The sequence below is a fragment of the Zootermopsis nevadensis genome, unplaced genomic scaffold (genome assembly GCF_977971745.1).
Source record: "Zootermopsis nevadensis isolate Lab colony 2312 unplaced genomic scaffold, Znev_1.0 Znev_ptg000024l, whole genome shotgun sequence".
Taxonomy (NCBI): domain Eukaryota; kingdom Metazoa; phylum Arthropoda; class Insecta; order Blattodea; family Termopsidae; genus Zootermopsis; species Zootermopsis nevadensis.
The window spans coordinates 14,762,413-14,785,552 of NW_028259156.1; the positions used below are offsets into that span (position 1 = coordinate 14,762,413).

The 23,140-nt window shown below is 37.4% G+C and overlaps 2 protein-coding genes across 2 annotated transcripts in view; one reads left to right on the forward strand and one right to left on the reverse strand.

Annotated features, from left to right (window-relative positions):
- Positions 1-23,140, forward strand: part of LOC110830924 (alpha-tocopherol transfer protein-like) — a 182,946-nt gene that overhangs the window by 30,156 nt on the left and 129,650 nt on the right. The window lies entirely within an intron of this gene.
- The window catches only part of Ac3 (Adenylate cyclase 3), a 77,284-nt gene that overhangs the window by 28,777 nt on the left and 25,367 nt on the right, over positions 1-23,140 (reverse strand). Inside the window, exons 2-5 of the mRNA XM_022066341.2 lie at positions 14,860-15,009; positions 5,889-6,007; positions 1,898-2,009; positions 717-844 (exon numbers count right to left, since the gene is read on the reverse strand). Of these exons, the coding sequence (XP_021922033.1) occupies positions 717-844; positions 1,898-2,009; positions 5,889-6,007; positions 14,860-15,009 (509 nt within the window). The remainder of the gene's footprint in view (positions 1-716; positions 845-1,897; positions 2,010-5,888; positions 6,008-14,859; positions 15,010-23,140) is intronic.

Genomic DNA, 23,140 nt, shown 5'->3' on the forward strand with positions numbered 1-23,140 from the left:
CCCAACCCCCCACCATTTTTAAACCATCAATTACTGACAGATTGGAGAAGGAAGGTTTAGAGATGTTTAAAAAACCTGCTTTTATGGATGCAACTGTGAATTCTGAAGCCGAAAGCAACATCTTAAAATTTTGGCGTCTGTCTTAACGTAATTTTGCTCGCAGATGCCAACAACTGTTTCATATTCTAGCCTATTTGCATGGCATGTTCTTTTAGGCCTCATCCCAACCAAGCAACTACTGAGGTAATATTATTACTGAGTCACTGTATATTTCTTCCAGGATACTCCCAGTTCTTCGTTCAGTTATACTCGCATTCGATGTTAAAGTATTTAACAAACTAAGAAACAAAATTTGAAATCAGTGTAACAGTCAAAAATAAAATGCAAGCAATAAAAACAAGAACCAAAGGTTCTTAAAAAGTATCTTCAGTGGCACTGTGTAACATTCCAGAAGGCAGGCAAATATATCGGTTTGTAACTTAGCTAAAAGTGTATCTGCGGTTCCGTGTACAGTGGATGTCCATTTTCTCAATTTCGACATAATTTATGTTTCCTTTATTGGCATTTGCAACATGTTACTAAACAATAATCCAGATTAGCGTATTTTATTACTTCGGAGAACATAAATAAAACCTTTAATATACGCTTGTATGGAGTTACGCGCTACCATCCATAACGTCGATGCTAAAACAAGATCGATACGTATCTCTACTTACTTTATAGCCTTGACCATAGAGAGTCCCATATGGACACAGAGCACAGCGTGGTCTGGTCTTTCTCGTGGAGCCCCGCTGATACAGTAGTAACAGTCACCCAGAATCTTGATCCTCAGCTGCTGGTAGCGCTGAAACAGGACAGAAAAGAGTATGTTTTCTGCTATTCTATCTAGATTGCTCACACACTAACATGCTGAAGGGTTATTAAATAACGCTAACTTAGGACAGCGCTTGAAAAGTTGACCATTCACTACAAGAAATGCCACACAGCCAGGTCGCAACGTTTATTTCTAGACGTGCGAAAAATATTGACCAATTATATTTCGCGACAGCACTCCGGAACTTTGTCAGTTACTGACTGATTTTTGCTTCTGTGTAAACCTATCAGTTTCAGGTGAGATTTCAGGTTCTCACAGCGGCAAGTGTGAAAATTGTTGTCTTTTGGGACAGACCCTCGAGAAGGGTACGTTTGAAGTTAGTCTTGTCGGTAGGACGTCGATCTAGCACCCACAATTCTTTGCAGCTAAAATACACACTGTTTCGGGAGTTGACACTTCTCCCGTCTTTGTTTCTGTTATTGTTTTTACACATTACATTTTTATTAATTTTTCTAATAGTGGCATTTGCCATACGGAAACAGGGGATTCACATCCCTTTATCATGGAGCCGCCAGCCTGATCTTAGATCCGGAGTCAACTAGTGCGAGACGCACTTTCAGCTGGATAGCGCGTAAGCTGCGTGGTTTGTGCGATAACGGTCTATACGTCATTGCCGTGATGGTGAACACAGTACGCACCTCTGAAACGTCGGTCAGTTTCTACGTTACTACACGGCGCAAAATTCCAGAAAAGTTTCATCTTTAAAAATTTAATTTTTACCTCAAATAAAACAACGCCTTTGTATTTTAGATAACTTCGTTAATGCTATTTAAGGAAATAGTCGCTGTTTATTCTGATAATCGTACGATAATACATAAATACATTTTATGGAAAATTAAGAGTTATTTATTGTTAAAGCAGGTGGTCTAGAAGCCACTAAGTTTTAAAAGGTTAAAATAATAATTTTTGTAAACATTCTCATGGAATAAATGTCCCGATTTTTCTTAGGTTTCTAAAACAGTTTATGCTATTGGATTAAAGGTAAGAAGAAAACTACTTAACATTGCAGAATTGGATACTTGCCTCTGATAATCTGTCAAATCTTGCAAAAAGCTCGTTGAGTATCTTGACCAGCTCAGAGGCAGAGTACGTTGAAGATATGGCGGTAAAACCCACGATATCTGCGTACAGGATACTGCAACAGAGTGACAGATTTCACAGTGTGCTGGCATGTCCAGCATTTACGTGCTTCATAATCTTAGCAGAATGAATGATCTTCGGAAATAAACAGAATAGCCTAGAAGCCTAGAAGGCGTGTCCTACGGAAATGCAGTGTTATCATATTTCCCCATCAGTTGGATCGCAATGCTAAGGAATTGATATTATAAATATTCAACTCTCGTGTTATGTAACAAAAACATTTCGTTTTTTCATTCTATCTTATTGATCTGGTGGCTGCTACTGACAATTTAGGAGTTCAAACTCTACCATATTTACATTTTTAAACAGTTGAAGATCGCACAGTTGGTTTTGCATTATCTTCTGCATGAATTATATGTGTTGGACCACACATTGTGCATCTCCACCGGAAATGCAAGAAGAGATATCGCGCAGAATACGGAGCGGAAATATTCCTCCATGGTCAGAGAGCGGTATTGTTAGGATGCAAAGTTTATTTACAGTACAACTGGAAGATAACAATAGAAATGTCCCGTTAGTATCTACCTGTCGACCAGACAGACGTCTAGTGGGAGAACGTGGTGTCACTCCTGACAGTAATAAATGATAGTGACGTTGTGAGTAATGGGATTTGCGATTAAAGCATTGGATGAAGTCAGAATAGCCTGGGTACGTGCATGAATATTAAAAAATATCGATCAGCGAGGAACTTACAGAGAGAAAACGAACAAAAATTATGTTTGAAAGAAACTACGAATGTCGCATAGAGAAGCAGAATTATGTAACAAAATTATGTTGCTTTTGATGTTGATACACCGTGGATGATCTTAACTAGCCATCGCCAGTGTCAGAGAAAAATAGTACAACGTTACAAAGCGAGGAGCGGAGACAGGAGATTGAAGACGGCTCACACCTTGCAGCGTAGCGAAGCTGGTAATGATGTACTGATGACTTAGAGCTACGCGGTAATATTGGGGGCGGAGTCCTTTCGTGGTACATATTTTTTAGTTGCATATTTTATTTTTATTCTTACGATTGAGCCAATAAAAAACAGATTTTTCATGAAACATATGTGTGTTTGTGTGTATGTACTGTGTATGTTACTTTATGTTAAGGCACTTTAAGTTAACTTACTGTAAGTTAAGTTACTTAAAGTTAAGTTAATTTAAGCTAGGTTACTTTAAGTTAAATTGCTTAAATTAAGTTGCTTTAAGTTACGTTAGAAACTCTGGTTCTTGACTGCCTGTAAGTTCGCCTGAACTGTCAATATTAACGAAATGTGTGTACCTTAAAATTGTTCACCTATTTGTTGTTACGTGGTACAGGCGTCTTGTTGTTGCGATCATAATTATGGCAAAGCCGGAATATTTTTGTGAGTGAAGAGGCTGATTAATGTGGTTCAGTAAGAAGGACAGATGAGGCTGTCCTTTCTACAGGGGTAATGTAGCCGGAGAGCGAAATTTATAACTCATTTACATGCATGGAGTTTGACCTCAGTTTCTGCAATGTGCTTCATTGCATGGCACTTGTTAAGCTTCATCCACATCTAAATAAACTGTTGACAGTATTGTTATATAAACAGTTTTTGTCAGCAGTGTTATAACAGAGGTTACAAACATGAACGTCCAGACAGAAATTGAAAGTCTGAAACAGTTTGGAATTTTTTTTCAGAAACATTTTTTTATCAACAATTTTCCGACTAATTGTGTAACTTTTGTTAATGAAACTGTTAGTAGCATATGTTTTCAACAGTAATATTTGGTGTGCACGGAGCTTTAATATCATTATTGTTATTATAGCAAAATGTTATGGCAAACAAAGCAAGAACTTTAAGTTTAAGTAATTTATTCAATAGAAACATTTTTTGCGGGTAGGAAAGTCGGGAATATGCTTAAAAGTTCGTAAATGTTACACTCTATTATGTTATTTTCATGAATATTTGCAACTGCCACTAACTGCAGCTGCTGCTATCTGATGTGGAGATGAAAGAGGAACTTTTTAGCACAAAGAGAGAGTTTGAAGAAAGATAGACGGAATAGTGTTGCCAGCAAGACGACATCAAACATCAAAGATGTTGCCACTTGCCGGTAAATGGAAGGAGTACCTGAAAAGTATTGCCTCTATATATCTCTGTAAGTCAGAGCTTCATCACATAAAATGGTCGTAGTAAGTCAGGTTTTGGAAAGTTTTTGGAAAAGTCGATAGTTTCCACTTAAAGGGAACATGGCCCTTACGAGTTGGATATAATGCAGCCAAAGTTTGCATTCTGCTCTGCGTAATGACATCGTCCTGGTTGCATATAAAAAACAACAACAATAATAATAATAATAATTAAGGTAAATGTTCAATGACTTGTTCGACAGTGTAGCAATTCTTATATTTTTATCGACTTTGTTTTAACTGTAGATTATTATAGTGTCAAATGAAACTATACTACCATTTTTTATGGGGAATAGGTAAGGATATATATGTGCTATCACAGAATACCACATTCAGACTGCATCGTCTAAAAGCGTACTAACAGGAGGTGGGAGGGATTAGGAGTTCTGAGGACGCTTTTGAGAGATGAAATCTATTCTGGAAATCTATTTGGATATCACTGAATCCTGCCTTGATGTCTAAGCTTATTCGTAACGTGGAAGTCTCTGTGCAGTGCATTAGGCCCATAAGCTGGTCACTTGGAAATGTCCGACTGCAAAATGTGATCTCAGTCTGTAGCGTACAATTTTGTGCAATATAAGTGGATCGTAAAATAATTGGAGGGGAGGATGTGACCTGGATGCATTTGACCCAGGATAGGAACTGCTATTGTGAATAAGGTACTTTCATAAATATCTGATAGATTGTTACCTTTTGAACAAGGACTATGCTCCGTGGAGTTATTTAAAGATTTTCAAAGCAGAGGAATAATAGTTTTAGAAAATAATTGTTGAATTTATGTCAGTAACGCTATCAGTTTAGCCACTCACTGCCTTGCTTCTTCACCCGGGTGCACAAAAACTTGTAAAGTATTTGTTCCGTTGGTCAAATTATCATTATTATTAAATTACTTGAATTGAAATTTTTTTATCCTTGATTTTTTACGTGTTAGTAATTCCACTGCAGTCGCTAATCCCACCGCCCACTTTTTTTGTCTCTGTTAATTTCCATCTTGGTCCGTCTTCCTATTCTTCACGTCTGTGGAGACATCTAATTCATTATTCACACTTGTTCACCTGTGAATCTTTTTCCTAAGTCGCCTTTCCTGTTTTCCCCCGTACATGTCTCTTATTTCCATCTGAAAATAATTTGTTTTTTATTCCATTCAACACCCTTACTATAAAGAGAGTGCAACTTTGCTAATTTTAATTCCGTACTCTTGTTTACATAAATTGGTATTCATTTCCCTGTCTCTAGCATAGTTTAGATGTAGAGACGATTATTAATGCACCGAGGAATATTTACGGTGATTTATAGAGTATTATTTTTAAATTAATATTTAATTTGCATAATCTGCTAATATGAACTACTAAACCTTAAAAATGTAAATTTTACTGTAGCGTATTCTATTTCTCTACTGTTTATATTCAGATTTCTTGTGCCCAGCATTCATTTAAAACACAGGTCTATTTATTCTGTATTAGGATGCTGCAAGGGACATTACTGATCCATCCATGTGTGCAACCTTCTATTTCGAACATGAAGGTGTCGGACCTCTGAAACGAGCAGCGAGAAGGAGAAGGAACCGCGTGTTTTCGAAGCCGCGGCGCGTAATTAAGGGACGTCCGCAAGAACGAAAACAGCTTATATATGGAAACATGCGAATCAACGACGTATAAATAGATTTAACTAGTGAATTATGAATTGGTACAATGGCTACATATTTTGGTGAATTTCTGAATGATGATGTTCTTACCTGACGTTTTCGTGGCGACTCATGTAGATTTTCTTGAACTGACTGTCCTTGGAGGACCCAAGATCTTGCCTCATCTTGACAGCCACATGCTCTGGCAGTACTGACAGCAATAACCTTTCCTGAAACAGTCGCAGACTCGCTGGAGAGCTTTGACATGAATGGGCCTTCTCTTCTTCAGATTTTGTTAGGTGTTTTAAATCAAGGGCGGTGAAATTTTAAGTAACAAGCATGGCAGGGACGAGAATATCGTATACAATTTTGGTTGGGAATCATAAGCGGAGATAATTTGGAAGACATAGGCATGTATGGAGCTACAATATTAAAGTTAATCTTAAGGGAATAGAGTGGGAGGGTGTGAACTGGATTAATATGGATGAAGATGTGGACTGGTGATGGACTGTTTTGAGCATGGCAATGAACTTTTTAGATTCCGTAAAAGGCAGGGAATTATTGAATGACTAGATCGATGCCAGCAGCTTGAGAAGGACTCTGTTTCATGGTGTTAGTTAGATGTGGAAGGGGACAATTTATTGATGCAATATTTATAAAATATCAGATACATCAAACAACTTTAATTTGAAGACAGCACCGCACAGCTGTTTAACACAGTAGTTTAATTCTCGGAACAAGAAAAAATTATCGGCAGCTGTTTATTACCGCTTCCATCCTTAAACGCGAGATGCACTATTAGTAATGTTAAATTACTTTGGTCACTGTATACAAGTCTATTAGAACAGATTTCGTAATCTTTGGTCTGATTACAACGTTATTTGACAGTCGCAGTTTCCCAGCTTTGTTAGACATGCAACGTTGTTAAACAAATTCGCGTCGATGTTGTTTTTCCGACTTTAGCCTACTTTTGGGGCTACTTATGTGCATGGGTCTATATTGCTTTTAATTTAAACACAAGTTACAATATATGTTCTTTGTGTGTAAATTATGTATAAATGCAAATAAAGCATTTAACCTTGATATTTTTGTTTCATGAACAATTTATATTTAATATTGATGATTATAGTACAGATCAGATGACTCCAATGAGAGAATGAATAACATAGAGTTCGAAGTTTTTGTGTTGTTCTGTACTTCAATTTCACAGTCACTCAGAATCGATACTACAGTACCACCCGTTCACTTTACAGACGCGTATTCAGCAAATATCGAATTATGGTTGTGTTTGTGATGGCTAGATCAGATTTAGCTGCTATTTATCTTTATTTTCATTCATCAGTTCTCCATTGTTCATTCTCATTAGTGCTTCTCTGTCTGCAGGAGACAGAGACGAAAAACAAGAAACAACCAATTACTTCTGAAGAATCTCACACCGTGTCTATTCAGAGAAAAACTGTTCATGTACATTTCTCAAATTTCGTAATTATCCAATTGTTAATATATTTCAATGGAGATGTAATTCCTATAGAATAAAATTTTAAAAAGCACGATAAATATTACATTGAAATGGAAAAATTTCAGAATATTCTCTAGTAAAAACAGCATTTTGATTTTGCATTAGCTTCGTCTTGATAGTCTGACCAAATTAGAAAGGTGTTACCTGCCTATGTAGACTTAATGACAACACGTGTTCCTGAAAACGCTAGATGATACTTAGTTTTCATTTTAGTTTCAGAGGTAAATCAGGCATACGTTTTGTAAATTCAAGAATGTCAGTATAAACGTATGTCTCAGAATATTAAGCAGTAAATAATTGTTTCAAGATGTTTCTCCCAGCATAAAAATGTAAAAGATGCACAATGTTTAAAGTGGCCTGGTACTCTAATCAGTAGTTAATGTGCGAAATAATTATTGCATGACTGACTTAAACCTTTAGAGAGTTTATCAAATCTAAAACTTCTTGACGATGGTGAAGAGTCAATTGAATAAAAATTTCCTTGGATATTATCCATCGTCTAGTAAATATATCTCCGGAGATAGGGATTAGCTCTATCTAGTGGGCCCAACTGTATAGGAACCTGAAGACGGATATAGAGTCCCATCTCCGAAACGTCGTTTTACGTTTTATATTTACTAGACGATGAATAATATCCAAGGAAATTTTTATTAAATTGAATTTAGAGAGTTGTTTGAGTTGCTGCCAGCCTTTGAGTTCAGGCATTGTTAAATAAGTACCGGAATGAGGATTATAGTGACGTATTTATTGAGGTTATAAAAGGTGAAGGAAATGGAGATAGGTGAGGGAAATGCAAATAAAATTTAACGTAAGCACGTTCAAGTTGCCAGACTAAGGCATAAGTGCTAACATTTTGCTGGGAATCTCCATTACCAATAAGAATTAGTTTGTAAGTCTTGCAGTTCTTGTAGCAACATTTCCACCTTAATTCTGTTCCATTATTCCAAGGAAGTCTTTTTTTCCGTCAGAGGGAACATCCAACACAAAGTAACTCGCTTCTAACGTATTTTTCCACAACACTTTTTAAGTAACATAACTTACATACTTTCTCTATCTTGGTCTGCATAATTTGATTTTACTTTGAAATGCAGAAGCTTCGTTTTCCTTTCAAAGTCTCGTGTTTGCAGAGAATAGAAAGATAAGTCACGTAACTTCGGCTTTATCTTGTTGTTCACCGACGCCCAGCGTCACATCACTTCTTCCTTTTCCCTTCTTCCGTCGCTCACTCCTGGGCGCATCTGTCTTAACAACTACCACGACCTTAATTCTGTTAAGTCGATGAATTCGGAATGAAGTTTCGAAACCTTTTTTGTGGGTCATAGTCGAATGGCATCGGAAGGAGCAGATGTGTTTAAATACCAAGTCCTGGCGTTTCACGTGTACAGTTGCTTCTGACCTTAGTTTATTATACATAATTGTGACGAATAATTGTTAATGGTGGTTGTGGAAGAGTCTGATTAGGCAGTATTTCAATAGATCGCATTATTATTACAATCTTAACTCTCGGAAAGTTTTACATTTCTTCTTTTTATTCATTTACAACACCTGTTTCGCCAACAGGGAAAATCATTTATAAACGGATCTTTTCATATACTTCAGTGTCTACCAGGTTTCCTCTTTTCTCGTACTTTATTGTGTAAGTTGCTTTTTGGAAGTGGCTTTTTGTGCTGGTTCTTTATTTGTTCTATTTTATTCCCGTCGGACTACAGATATATAGGGCCATCTGTTATCTGCACTTTTTATCTGGTCCTCCATGCTGTGTCCAGTACTGATCACAGAAACATTATCTTAGCTGATACATGAAGTCGTGCGCATTTTGTGTCTGAAGGAATAAAATGGACAGAAATCAATCGGAAATTTCGCGTTGACGGGCTCTTACAAGCTCGACAATAAACCTCCGTATTGCAAAGAAGGCGTGAATAACTAAATGAGCAACAGCTAGTTTCTCGAGAAGGAGTTGGTTATGAGCCCTCGCATAGATTATATGCTGTGTTCGTCCAGATGTTTCGAAGCGTTGTCCTTTGAGTTTAGAAATCTTGCTAAAGATTTATGTTCTATCCTAATCAGTTTCGGTCTTAGAATTTAATTTTTGTGATATAGCCAAAATTTTTGGAGAATCGTATAAAAGACTCTTTTTCATGTACGTAAAACACGTCTCTTTTTCATATATCCCACCCGAATCTTTGCTTGTTACAATGTAGAGAGTGGATTTATTACCAGAGGAACCGCCAAGGCTCGCTGTTCATAACGAAACACATCTCACTTCTTCCCCCACCAGCCCTGTTTATGTCCCTGCTGCTAGACGAATCAATAATCAGTGTGGTAGGAAATTCCCTACCCTGCTCTCATTACAAATTATGAAGCTGGATTAAACTTCGTAGCCACCCACGTACCCCTGGGGAGTGAACTAAGAACAGAATGTGTACAAGGGCTGGATAGCACGTAGTTCGTTCGTATGTATCGTCAGAATGTTAACAGACTTAGTATTACAATCAGTGTGAAGAAATTCACTGCCCTGTCGGCAAGTTTTGAGTAATTAATGTAATAAATTTGTTTTTTGTGTTCTGTATTACTTGAAATAGGCACATATTTTTTTATTATTTTGTCTATGTATTGGCGGGATGGGATGCTGATATTGGAGGTTTTGAATTTGATATGAGTAGTTTGTCTCCTTGGCATATATTTTACTGACTAAGACCTTAGAGAAAACTCTGCCTACAATTCCAAAATTAGCAAATTCTTTACCTCTTCTCCCAGTTATCATACAGCCTTATCTCTTATCTAGTTTCGTCTCTATATTCCTGCCTGATGATAAATATAATTAAGACAATGGTGGGTTCTTCTGCACTATGTTTGCATAAATTTTGGAGAAAACTATTCACTGCAAATTGTCTTATGATCTTTTCTTATGAAAAGTCTGATATTTCTATTTAGTTATGTGTTGTATATAAGGCTGTATGTCGGTTTATCTAACACAGGAGCTGGTTAACTGCAGTGGTAATAAATGTTTCTACTTATTTAATATTCATGCTTTGGCTACAAAAAATATATTTTCTCTTTTATATCCTGCTTCATGTTTAAAATATGCGCTATTGATTGTACATGAAAGCGAAATTTGAATACGTATTGTGAAGTGCAGTCTTCAGTAATTTCTATTCTGTGTGTTTGGGTCGGCCGCTAATTCCTGACATTATCACGAAGGTATAAAATACATCTCGACCGCACGTCCCTGGGTTTAAATCCCGACCCGGATACCAGCTAACGTGATTGAGGTTTTAGGTGGTTTTCCTCAGTCCTTCCAAGATTGTTCTTAAATTAGGCCACGGCAGCTGCTTTACGTAACATTTCCAGTTATCAAATCATCCTATCCTCCTATCATTCAGCGCTATAGGGTGTGGACTACTGAAAGCGTAGTTTAATAAATCATATATAAAAGTCATGCATCCGCATTTCACTGTGACCCTGAATGGACGTCATATGAAGAGACTGTCTTCATGACGTCGCTCGTGACTGGGAATAGTATTTCTGCAGAGCCAGTTGGAAGCACTCCTCCCACCGTCGTTCTGCGGGAGCGACCCGGTAATAACTATCTGAGCCAGCTACGGGCTTCGTGGACCAATATCTTACAGTTCAAAAGAATGCACACTAAAGAGGAGAAAGAATCTGATATCCTGGCAAACGCAAACATATATTTTGATTTTGTAAATGTGTTCTTTATCCGCGGCTTTGCGTTTTACGGTCGCTTGTCCATTCTTAAGGTGAACTTTATTACCCAAGCCCCGAGCCAGGTCGAAAAACACATCACAAAGGCAAGACGTATTCAAAACTGAAATGCGTGACTAGGAAAAGACGGAATGTGAGTTTCTCAAGGCGGTGATAATGTCGATGTTGGTATTTCTGGTTTTGACGTGTGTAGCAGAATTTGAGGTTCTTAAAGAGGCGATTGGGCAGATTACCAACTTCGGGGGCTGTAGCGTAGTGCAGTCTTGTAGAAGTTTACCGACGTTTTAGAACCACCTGCTATCTCCTTTATCGTCACTTTGATGATGGGGGCAGCAATAACCTCTAAAACGTCGGAAAACTTCTACAAGACTATACGGCGCTGCAACCCAGAAGACAGTCATCTTGTAACAGAGTTGTTCAACGTGTTATAGGCTGATCACTTCGGAAGCTACCTATGTCGCCTGAGTTCAGTACCACGCAATTTGATACCTGCTTCCACCCTCAGTGCACACAAATATATGTACTTTGCGAGAAGGACCGGAACTTGACCACGTGTGGAGCAGCAAATATTTGCAAGTGAAGGACATAAGACGATAACAGGATTGGTTGTCATAACGCACAATCCGCGGGATCTTTAGTTTTTTGCGAAGATGTACCAAATAAAATCATAGACAGTGTGTCGCTATGCTCAAGTATAATCTGTCTGAGTAAACTGAAAGAAATCTGAGTTCGCGAGTTCCAAACCTGCCTTAGGCTTTTATACAGTGCTTACATTTTCCTCAGATTTAGTCATCAAGCCCTTCAGTCCATCGTTTCGCCCTTGTGATGCAGATAAAACAGTCAGACCTTGCCAATCCTGTGAACTGATTCTCAAGAAACCTGCTCGAGTAGCTACAATTGCATGATATGCTATATTAGAGACAAATGAAGAATATGAAGGGGCTTTATAGGTCATAAAACGTTTTTGTGTTAACTTTTTAAAGCACGGTGTTTACTATAGGCTTATGTATCACATACTTTGTCATTCAGTAACTCTGAGTTTTGTCTGTAGTGTATTTAAGTGCTTCGTATTATTCTTCAGAAAAAACTATGAATATTTCCCTAAAGAGCATTAATTAATTTATCCTTGTAATGGAAACGCGGTGTGTTTCTTTACGGTAGGAGCTGACTTTTTAAAATATTATTTACACGAAGTTCGTCTTTTAAAGTTTTAAATAAAATTCCGTGTGTCATAAGGTTTTCGAGTTTTTCTGCTTTATAAATTGTGTTTTTATGTAAAAGACACTTTTCTGTCCGGCCGCGAACTCTGCACCGTTCAGGCTTCTTATAAAAGTTATCTTCGTGAGCTCAGTAGCATGTACGTGAATAAAGCACTTTATTATATTCCGAATGGAATTTACAACAAAGTAGTGAACGTAGAAGGAGAAACTTTAAAGATGGAACTATCAACATAACTTCCATCCCCTGATGTGGTTCCCGCACTCACTATGTAAACATGTTAGACTTTGTACAAAATTTGTAGTAGAAGTCAGTGATGTAGAAGGGTAAAAATGCAACTTCCAAGCTGAAACTGCTGTCATAGCTTTTGTCCTCTAGCATTTTCGGAGCAGCGCATTGTTTAACTTCTGATTCTGTTCCTGTTTTCACTTCTTTACAACTGAAGATTTCTGTCTTCGGGGTTGTTGCGCTGTGTAGTCTGGTCGATGACCAGAAATCTTCATACTCACCGCTGTGAAAACCTCAAAACTTACATTCTTTACATCTCTTTGCTATTTATATTTTATCGGTCTTGTCTTTATGTTCCTCGGACATGCCTACATTAATACTTCGTATTCTTTTCACAATTATCTCATCAATATTCATTAAAAGAGATAAAAGATTATTAAAATTCTACTCGTTATTCTATGTGGAGTCGAAAAGTTTTTTTCAGCTCTCTTTAATAATTTTAACTGGCTTCTTAAGCTAAGAAAGATGTGTATTATTCATGAGGAAAAACCAAGGCTTTATTTTTAGACTATATGCCTTCTCCTGAACTGCGAGGTTTTAAAATTAAATTTGTTGATACATGAACAGTTTTTAACAAACGTTAATATAATATTTTATTATAATATGACTTGGACTTTTAGGCTAGTTCTGGAATATAATCTTGTGATAATCCTTGACGCTTCCTTACACGTCCTTTCTATTTTATAATTTATTGTTATACTTCCATTCTGTGCAGTCAGAACCATTCAGCTAAGAAAGCATCATTATTAACTCATATGTTGAAAGCGATGGTTGTGTAAAAATATAACATGCACAGATTTTATAGATATTCGCCTGTGTTGTTAATCCTTTGATCAACTGTCGATAACTTTAGTACGTTTGGAGCATTTGAAAGACTTAAACGGCAGCTGTTAAGTTTTTGCTAGCCATCTCTGCTTCATATTTAATTAATTTTAATTCTGATATTTATCTGAACAGGCCTGTTGTCTGGGATTTTAAGACATATAACTTCTGACTTCCAATTTCATCATAGAGGTATGTTTCTTCTTCTGATTATATACGGGGCTGACGAACGAGCATGACATCCACATGAAACTTAACTTTCACGGTTTACATTACTACCACGAACACAGTTGCTAGCAAAACTTTCTTATGCGAATTGTGAATTGCGATCCATTTAACCGCATCCAGAATTTTCTGTCAGCAGCTTTATGTCGAGATGTGGAATCTGTCGTTGGCATGCGCCTTCATTATAACTCGAGCTCTTTCCAATGCGTTCACTGCATATGTATGAATTTCTACGTCCTGAACGGAGGTTTGTAACGTGTTCTGTTGCTAGATATTGGAAAGCAGCTTTGAGGTTTTCGTATTTATTTCGGTGTGTGAATGTGCTTTCGACAGTACACTGTGTCTGCTGTGGTTGTCGAGACCACTGCATATAATCTTGCGGTTTTCGGACCGATGGCTGTTTGATGTTTCATTCAGTCCGGATATTCTTATTAAAGTCGTATTATATTTGTATTGTACGATTCTCCACAGCTGGAGAGAATACTGTATTTTAACTAGCTACATTTATTTTTTGCAAGGATGCGCTAGACGATAAATCACAGACGTCATCGAAATTGTCCCGTGTCTGAGGTATTCAGTATTTGATTCAGGCACTTACGTCGTTTCGAAAGTTGATTCTATTCCTCTCTTCAGGTCACTATTTCTTATTATACTCGTATGTAATTGCAAGTTTCTGGATCGAACACGGAGCCATTTTAGTACTAAGTATATAGGCAACTACGTTTAGCGTTTGAAAATTCTCAGGTTACATTCGGGACGTTATCACTAACTACCTCCATTATACCCTATCCTGAGTCATACGAATCCACTTCGTTACATTAACATCCATTCTGACATCTACCCCTCTTCGCCTAGGTCTACTAAATGTTCTTTTTCCGTCAACGTTTTCCGACTGAACTTCTGACATTTTTTATCTCCTATGCGAGCTACATTCTCTGTCCATCTCACCTTCTTTATTTGATCGCTCTAATGATGTTTATTGAGGAGTACGGATTATAAAGCTCTTATTTTTGCTAAAAGTCTCCTTTTATTATTTACTCTCGTCTTCGATCCATATATTTTTCCTAGTATTTTATTCTGAAGCGCCATCAGTTTGTTCCCTTTTGGTGAGAGGAGTTTTATTCCAACAAAGAAAAAAAAGTGAAATTGCAGTGTTTTATATTCTTAGGTTTTTGTTCAGAAAACTGGGCGTTTGTGAATTTCGTGGCAGTAAGCTTTCTGAAGCTCATCATGAATATAACTTGATATTTTATCGTCAGAGGATGAAGAGTCAGTGGAGCAACAGACCTGTTCTGCAGACTGCTCCTCGATGACGAGCTTCATCTCGAGAGACTGACGGGTTTCTAGGAACGCTCTGCGTTGCTGATTGTCCGCCAGGTAACATGATGTGAGGCCCAGCAAGTTAGCGGTGAGAAGCAGGAGACAGTTCGCTATTACCTGAAACCAGAAATATGCTAATTCAACCTTCGCCCTTTGAGTTGCAGAATATGCAGTATATGAAGAGCTGATCTCTTGGTAACTGAGAACCGTATAGTAAAAGTAATATCGAAACAAGTGAATAAACGCTTGTCAGATAGGCAATGCGGACAAATATAACATTAAAGGATCCAAAAGACCGTCGCAGTTCAGAGGCTAATAGAACTACTGATAAACATTCAGGAGGTATCGGATTGAAACCTCGGCCTGAAGATGGAATATTATGGATTTTAGTGATGTTACTCGATAAATTATTTTTTTTTTTTTAATTTTCTGTGGTGGTATTGGAACGAAACCCTTTGCAAGCTGTTACTGTCCGCGTTTACAAGAAGCAACTCGTCATTTTACGAGCCACTAACGGCTCTGAAGGAACAGTTGTGGTTGCAGCAGTCGCCCGTAAAGCTATTGACCGCTCTGTCGGCCATATACGGCGTGTGTGCGACACATGAGCGCTACGAGTGCTTCTCCTTTTAAAGAATACCCCTGTGTGTACGTGAGCACAAACACGGAAGCGAGCACCTGTCCCATGTTGTTGCACTCACTTACTGGTCTTGAAATTTCAAGCTTCATTCTCTAGTTCAGTGGTATTCAACCTTTTTTGTTCGCGTACCCCCAGATATAATTTCTCTTCAACTTTGCACCCCAAAGTTGTTGGTGTATAATTCAAGTTATACATAGTATATAATCTACATCTAAAATAAATTAAATAAATTACATCCAAAATAATGTATTAAATCTGTCCCTGATTATTCAGTGTTTATCATAAAATAATATTTTTATTAAATTTCACGTACCCTTTAAGATGTCTTAGCGTACCCCAGGTTCAATACCACTGTTCTAGTTCACCCATATTAAACTGTAAATTCCTCATAATGGCTACACGCATTATGCATGCAATAGCAGGGAGTCAGTGGTCACTCAACAGAGTGGAAAAATCACGTTGCTTGTTGCAAAATGAAGAAATAAAAAGTAGACTGCAAGCTTCATAATTGTTGGCATAACGCTGTCAGTTAATTTGGAGTCGACATGCAGACAGAATGATAGAAGACGAGTCTCAAAATTATATTCGCCTCTTTTTCTGGATACCTTTGACTACAATTTTGTATGATTTAGTCACCCCAATAATATATCATGTTATAAATTATATATCTCTTCGTCTGCATTTTCTTGTGTTAGGTGAGAGTATTCCACAAAGCAACGCCCTTTCAAACACATTCTCTTGTCGCGAGGATGCTAACTGACGAATCATTGTAACTTTACCTCTGAAATTTATTTGATAACATACTACAATAAGCATTTACTCACACCAGGAACAGTTTTCCAATCTACATGCCATTTTTTAATATATAGGATTGTCAGAACATACGTAAACCTCGGTCAACGAAAGATAAGTTAAATATGAGATCATGTTGTGCGTGATCTTCCAGGTTTTGACGCGTTTATGTAATATTTTAAGTAGTTACCAGCTTTTCGGACGAACGTATTGCCCCCCTTCATCTTCAGGGTTGAAATTCATTAATACCTTCCTCGTGGAGAAGACGAGCTTACGTTACACAGTTGACCATATTTTAAAATAAAAATATCCTGAAGCGACGTTTTCAGATCACAAAAATGTGACTCTTCGTAATAAATTCACATTTCGACAAAAAAAAACAATAAACTATTTATTCTAGTGCCGTGTATCTGTGCACATGCCATAGGCAGATCAGATCCGCACAAGGGCCGATCTCTGGGATATTGTATGGTAGGAACAAAAGTCTCTCCCGCGATGTGCTATGGTGGCCACATCGATTTCACAGTGACGTCACACATATCTAGGGCATCCACATCGATTCACAGCTACGCATTACCCTTTGAGGACCTGCTGCTATCAACGGCTTGGTGTCCAAATATCTAAACGATAATTCTCACTTTACACATTGCATCGCACATTTAATTCTAAGTCTGCTGATAGCCCAACATCAGACTGCGGAAACCACACTTGAGTGTTCTATACACTTGTTATGATTGGTCTGTTCCTAATATTTCCACACTGTACACAAACTTAATTAAACAAAACCCTCGTACGAAATTGATATTCGTTAATATGATCAATAAATTACGTTTCTTTTATGGAAAACTAAAAATTATTACAGTGTTCAAAAGGGCCGGTCTATGGCTATACTGAGCCAGATGAATCCAATCCAGAACCGTACACTATTTTCCTTAACATGCATTTTAATATCGTATGTACGATTTCGTATCCCACGCAATTTTGATACCTAAATATTAAAAAAAAAAAAAAGCAGTGGCATTGATTTTGAAATTAGAATGTACAGTCCGCCTCGGAGTAATGCGTTTGCGTTGGATGATAGAGAATGTTTCACGTGCTGCTTCGGATGTGAAATTTCTCATACATCTATGTTATAAATTATATCAGTATAAAGTGATATATGATCCGATAAATTTAACAGTTACACAGCAGATAAACAAGTGCTATAAAGTAGTGACAGTCCCCCATATTTTAGGCCCAAACTGAAGAGAAACGTGGGTAACGTAAAAATATATACATGTACATATAGAGAAGAAGTTAAATGCGTGGGTCTGTTCAGTAATTGGACCAACAGATGAGTACAAAGAGGAAAGGCCAACTCACTTGAATAGAGTCAATAGCATCTGTACAACATTGACTTTCGAGGATGAGCGGGGTTTAACATTGAAAGCTATCCGATGTTTCGGCTCGAATTAAAGTTTCCATCGTCTTGTTTAATATGTAATAGTTTTGGCAGCATTATGGGAGGGAATTTGGATTTGTTTATGCTGAATAGTTGAATCTTGGGGCTTAAGAGCGGATGACGAGCACTCGTCTGTTATATAGAAAATAATTTAACATTTACATATTCACCCTGGAGATGTAAACAGCACGTTTTGTCAAATAGTTGGATAATTTTCAACATTCGGCTTGGCTTACTTTCGAAAGGCGAGGTTGTATATTGAACTCCAGCCGCGAAAACCTAAGGACAAGACTAAATATATAATAGTCTCCCAGAACTTGCTGTTCAACAAAAATTTGAAGGGCTATATGGGGGACCCTTGAAAAGATGGCGGCAGATAAGAGGAGCGTGATGTGATAAAAATAAGAGCCACGGGCTTCGTGCAGTGCGTTAGAAGTTTTCGGTTTGCCCACGAAGAAAGGGAAGATGAGTACAGCCAGTGGAATGCTCAGTTTTGTCCACTGAGACAGAAAAAGGGATGGATTAACTCTTAAACCCAGACATGTTGGGTCTTAGCGTGGTCGTATCAACCAACACACACTTTTGTTGGCTGTCCTCTCGTCTAGACAGATTTCTGTTTGTTTCCCTACATTAAATTGGAGAACGTTACTTGGCTCTTTTACAGCGATATCAAAGCATTTAAATGAAACGTAATTCGAGTTTACTGTCACAGGGATGTTACTCCATATCTGCTTTTCATCCCTTAAGCGAACACGATTCCAGATAGTCATTTCTAGTTCAACCACTGTGGTTCTTGTTTTGTAATGTAAATATATTCTGCAGAATTTATATCAGTATATGAATAAAGTATCCTGTCACCTGAAATTTTGATGTGCTTTTTACGTATTTATATATGAGCTATATAAGACAGTTATGCAAGATCACATTTGTTATGAGTAGCTGAACACGAAAAACGTTTCAAAAACATTCAATATATTTTATGACGTATCAAAATGAATTCTCTTGTATTGAGACAATTGACAAATATTTATACAGATTTTTCAAGCCTTAGCTATAGAGGATGTATTATTGTCGTTCTGCGGAAGAAGACATATATAAGCGTAGCTCAGAAGACGCCTACATTAACTTTCTCCATTTCTAAAATTATTGAAGTTACGTAATTGAAAATCTGTATGCGTCTTTAATAAATAACGCAGTTAATTTAGATAATCATTGAAAAGTTTGGCACTTCAGTAGTTTTCAAAAAACAGGAAAATGTTCATGAACCGTAGGGTAGCGTGTATCGCGCTCTGCTAATCCTTAGCTTGTTTGAAGCATTAAAAATATTTCCGCTTCAAAGAATACATTTTTGATTCAAAGACGGAATTTGCTAAAGCGATTTCTTTTTCTGTTACTAAAGTAAATAAATGTCTTCATAAGTCATCAGATTTTATAAACAGAACTTGAACGTCAGCATACAGCTTTAGCAAAGGAGTGTTATCCGTGGAGTCCCCTGAAAGCACCTGTACAGAATACAACTCCTTGAACTGTCAAACGTCACAAAGACTCTCATAGACGACTTTCACTTAACGGTTAGGTTATTTCTATCTTTATCCTGAAGACGGACAGCAGTTGCGATCCGTATAAGCATCTAAGGAGGTTATAAATGGTGTGAATTTATATGTAGCTGTGTTGGGTGACGGAAGTCCTCAGTAAAAGAAGATAGTGCAGATAATGCCAGAAGTAGTCTCTGCAGTGACACAGCGCATTAGTTTGTTAGGATTCTACCTAAGTTTATTACCGAACGTAAACCTTAGTATCTACAAACAGAAACATTTTGTTGAAAGAGGCACACGTTTATAGGCAGGATGCTGTTCTGCAAAGTAATTTTGTGTGTGTGTGAGTGGGAGCTGCTGAGTGGCAAGTTCCTATGCCCAGGCACTCGTTGAGTAATCATCGCCGTGACGATGGAAGCAATTAGCTTCTCTGAAGCGTCAGTCAATATCTACACGAGGCAGAATCCCACAAAGCAGAGATTTTTGTAATCGTCGTCTCGAAAACATGATATCTCACTTTGTTGACAATTAATTGTCAAAACGTTATGTAACATCGAGCATTCGACTCGGCTCACGCGAAAACCGACGTTTTGCGTAGATATGAAAAAGGTCACTGTAAATTTTGTCGAGATATTTTGTGTTTAGTCAATATCGGTAAAATGTACGTGATGTGAGTGGATTATAAAAAAATTATCTGGAACATTTTCGATAGGTGAGTATTTGACGAAACTCAGTTTCATAATTGTAGTGACATGGGATTCGTACATTTTTAACTGCAGTAAAAAAAAACATGGAAGTTAATGAGTCATGAAAAGTTAAGTATTTGGAAATTACTTTTACATCTAATCCGAGTAAATATTTCCACACTTGATCACTTGCCGTGGAACATTATAACACAGTTTACTCTACCCGCTTTTGTTACAGTCTCTCCGCTACACCAAAGTGTCAACTCTCTGTAAGAAAAATATTGATGTCTCGTTTAAAAAGTGTCGATTTACACCTTTCGTAGGAAATAATAAGAAGCGTCCAGGATACGTTTACACCTTGTGTCACCTGTCCCGTTGATTCTGAGTCGCTCAACACGAGCCACGACTTTGTGTACACTAAAGGCTGTCGGAGACCTGTTATCCAATCGTAGTTAGGGAAAGAACAATATTTGCCGTCAGAACCGGACGTAGACGTTACTTCCTTCACTTTACTTTGCTTACCACCTTACGGAATCTCTGCTTTTTGACATCACACTTGAGAATCTTTGTACATCCCAACATTGAAGGAGAGTTTAAATTATTACACAGTTTATCCGCCATTCTGTTGATACTTCGGCCATGGACATGGAGGTGGTGTGTTCCACCTAAACAGCTTCATTAGCCAGAATAATATCAACGTTATGTTAATCGCAGTGAGTATCTCAAATATCATACTATGAAACTAATTTCTGAAAATTTCCAGAACTTAGTTATATACCTGAATATATGTTATCCTACACAAAAGAATAGATTGCAAGAATAATAATTCGGTTACTAATAATATCAGAAGAATATATAAGAAATTGAAGTGGAAGAATCCCTTTGGCACGTAAAGGAACTTAGCTAACATCTGACGTGATGGTTACAGCGATCAGTTATCTCATTATGTCCACTGAGTGACTGTAATTGTCCTTTAAGAAATATGAACTTAATTTTGTGCATCGCGAAATCGGTTCAGACTTTGAGGACATTCTGAAGATATTTCAAGGAAAATTTTATTATATTAAATGCATTAAGCATCATGTGTCGTATTTTGTAAGTAGGGCGAAAGCTAGCAGAGATATACAAACACAAAACTCGTGTACAACTTTAAAGTGGTATTAAATAAATTATGTGCGAAGGGGTGCACTGAACTCATGTGCCTCGGGGTAGGAACCAGTTGATGGCTTCTGTGAACACGTATGGAATTTCAGGTCCGCAAACAGCGGGAAACTTCTTTATCACATTATCGAGTAACGAGCTTTGTGCCACTACTCAACGAACTCATTTAATTTGCTTAGAATTTCCAGTAGGAAGGTTTATCTCAATGTTGATGATGTAACATTATTTGAGAAGTCTTATGTTCGAGTCTCTGCGTGGGGTGATTGTCCTTAGAGCTCACTGGACTCTTCTTGTCTTGTCTTCACTTTTCAGGCAATGAGTCGCCTGTATCGGCCTTCAAGTTATTTTTCCAGGTTCTTCTTTGTCTTTCTTTTACACCTCGTCCCTCTGGTTTGCGATTAAAAGCTAACTTCGTATTCCTGTCTATGTCCATTATATTTACATTATCTTTTGCAATTGAAACAGCGCCATTAATTAACTAACGAGAGAATATGAAGATTTCTGTCTTCTGGGTTGTTACGCTGTGTAGTATGGTCGATATTTACCAATGTTTCTGAGGTCATACTGCCTCCGTCATCAGGGCGATGAATCGCAGACTACACAGCGCAACAACCCAGAAGACAGAAATCTTCATACTCACCGCCGTGAAAACCTCAGTTCTTACAACGAGAGGCTACTTTACAATATGACTTCATGTGAATGTTTCTGTCACTTTATCCTGTATTCTGCTCAATGTAAATTGAATCTAAATATAATTACCTATTGCAAATAATAGTATTTGTAGCTTTGTATTCATAGTTAATTGTTCAGTGCTTGAGGGTAGTCGGAAACCGATAATTCGTCTGTATGAGTTTTGTTATCCTGTTTCATCACTGCTGCTACAATGACTTTTGCACCCGGATAATGAAGAAAATTGTGTTAATGTCGTGGCTAATATTATACACAAGGTTTCATCCGAAATTAATAGAGATAATTAGATATATTAGGCTATATCATTTCGATAAGGGATGTTTATAGGAATTATGAACCGCGCTTACAGATCACTTATTTCATGTGTGTATCAAATATTATCGATCTTTATCGAAGTATAGGTAGTTAAATAACTAGTCTGGCTCCATGCACTCATATGAGTACAAGTTAAACCTGTAAACACGTGTTAAATTCCCGTAGATGTTGGACTCCTCCTCCTCTGTCTAGTTTAATAGAGGATGTGGGAAAAGCAGTTCTGAAAATACGTATTTTATCGTGTGTCTGTGTTGTCATCATCTGAATCGCCAAAAGACTTTATCTATTTTTAGAAGGTTTGTCGTTATGTGTCGCGATATGTGGAAAATCACAATTGCGTTCCCCATGCAAGTTTCCTGATCGGTGAAATGTCTGTCTTATGTTTTATATTTTTATATTTGCGAGGTACTCAGTATCATTTATTCTCAACCTGGTTATTCCAGTCCTTCCAGACAATTTCTGGGACAGTACCTTTAAGTAAGCCATCACCGCCGCCTTATAATCCCATGTCGGTTTACCATTAATAATAATTTTACGTCTGTTTCGACGGTCTGTTGTTGAAACAGTGTTGTTAAATACCTCTGAAACTATTCTCACTCGGTACCGATATAACGTATCGTTTCTCGAGTGGTTCTTTTACGTATTTTATAATCAAAGTTTGTGACTGCTTTCGAAACTCATCTGTGAATTTTCTTGGCATTCAGCACGAAATAATTTCCCTGCAAACAACCCAACATTAATTATTCACCGAAAGGTGCTAATATAGTTCCCACGAGAGCACTGGAACTAAGAAAAAATATTTGCATGGTTACCTGCTAGTAAAATATTACCCATTTAAAAGTATTCAGACCCTCCAATGAAAAGTTAAAATCTTCATGAAATATAATTTTATCTTGTTGCCTGTGACGTTGTTTCATAAGGAGGCCGATTACGTAGTTCGAGTTTAGTTTGACGTAAATTAGAACTCACATCAGCACATGCGAAATATAAT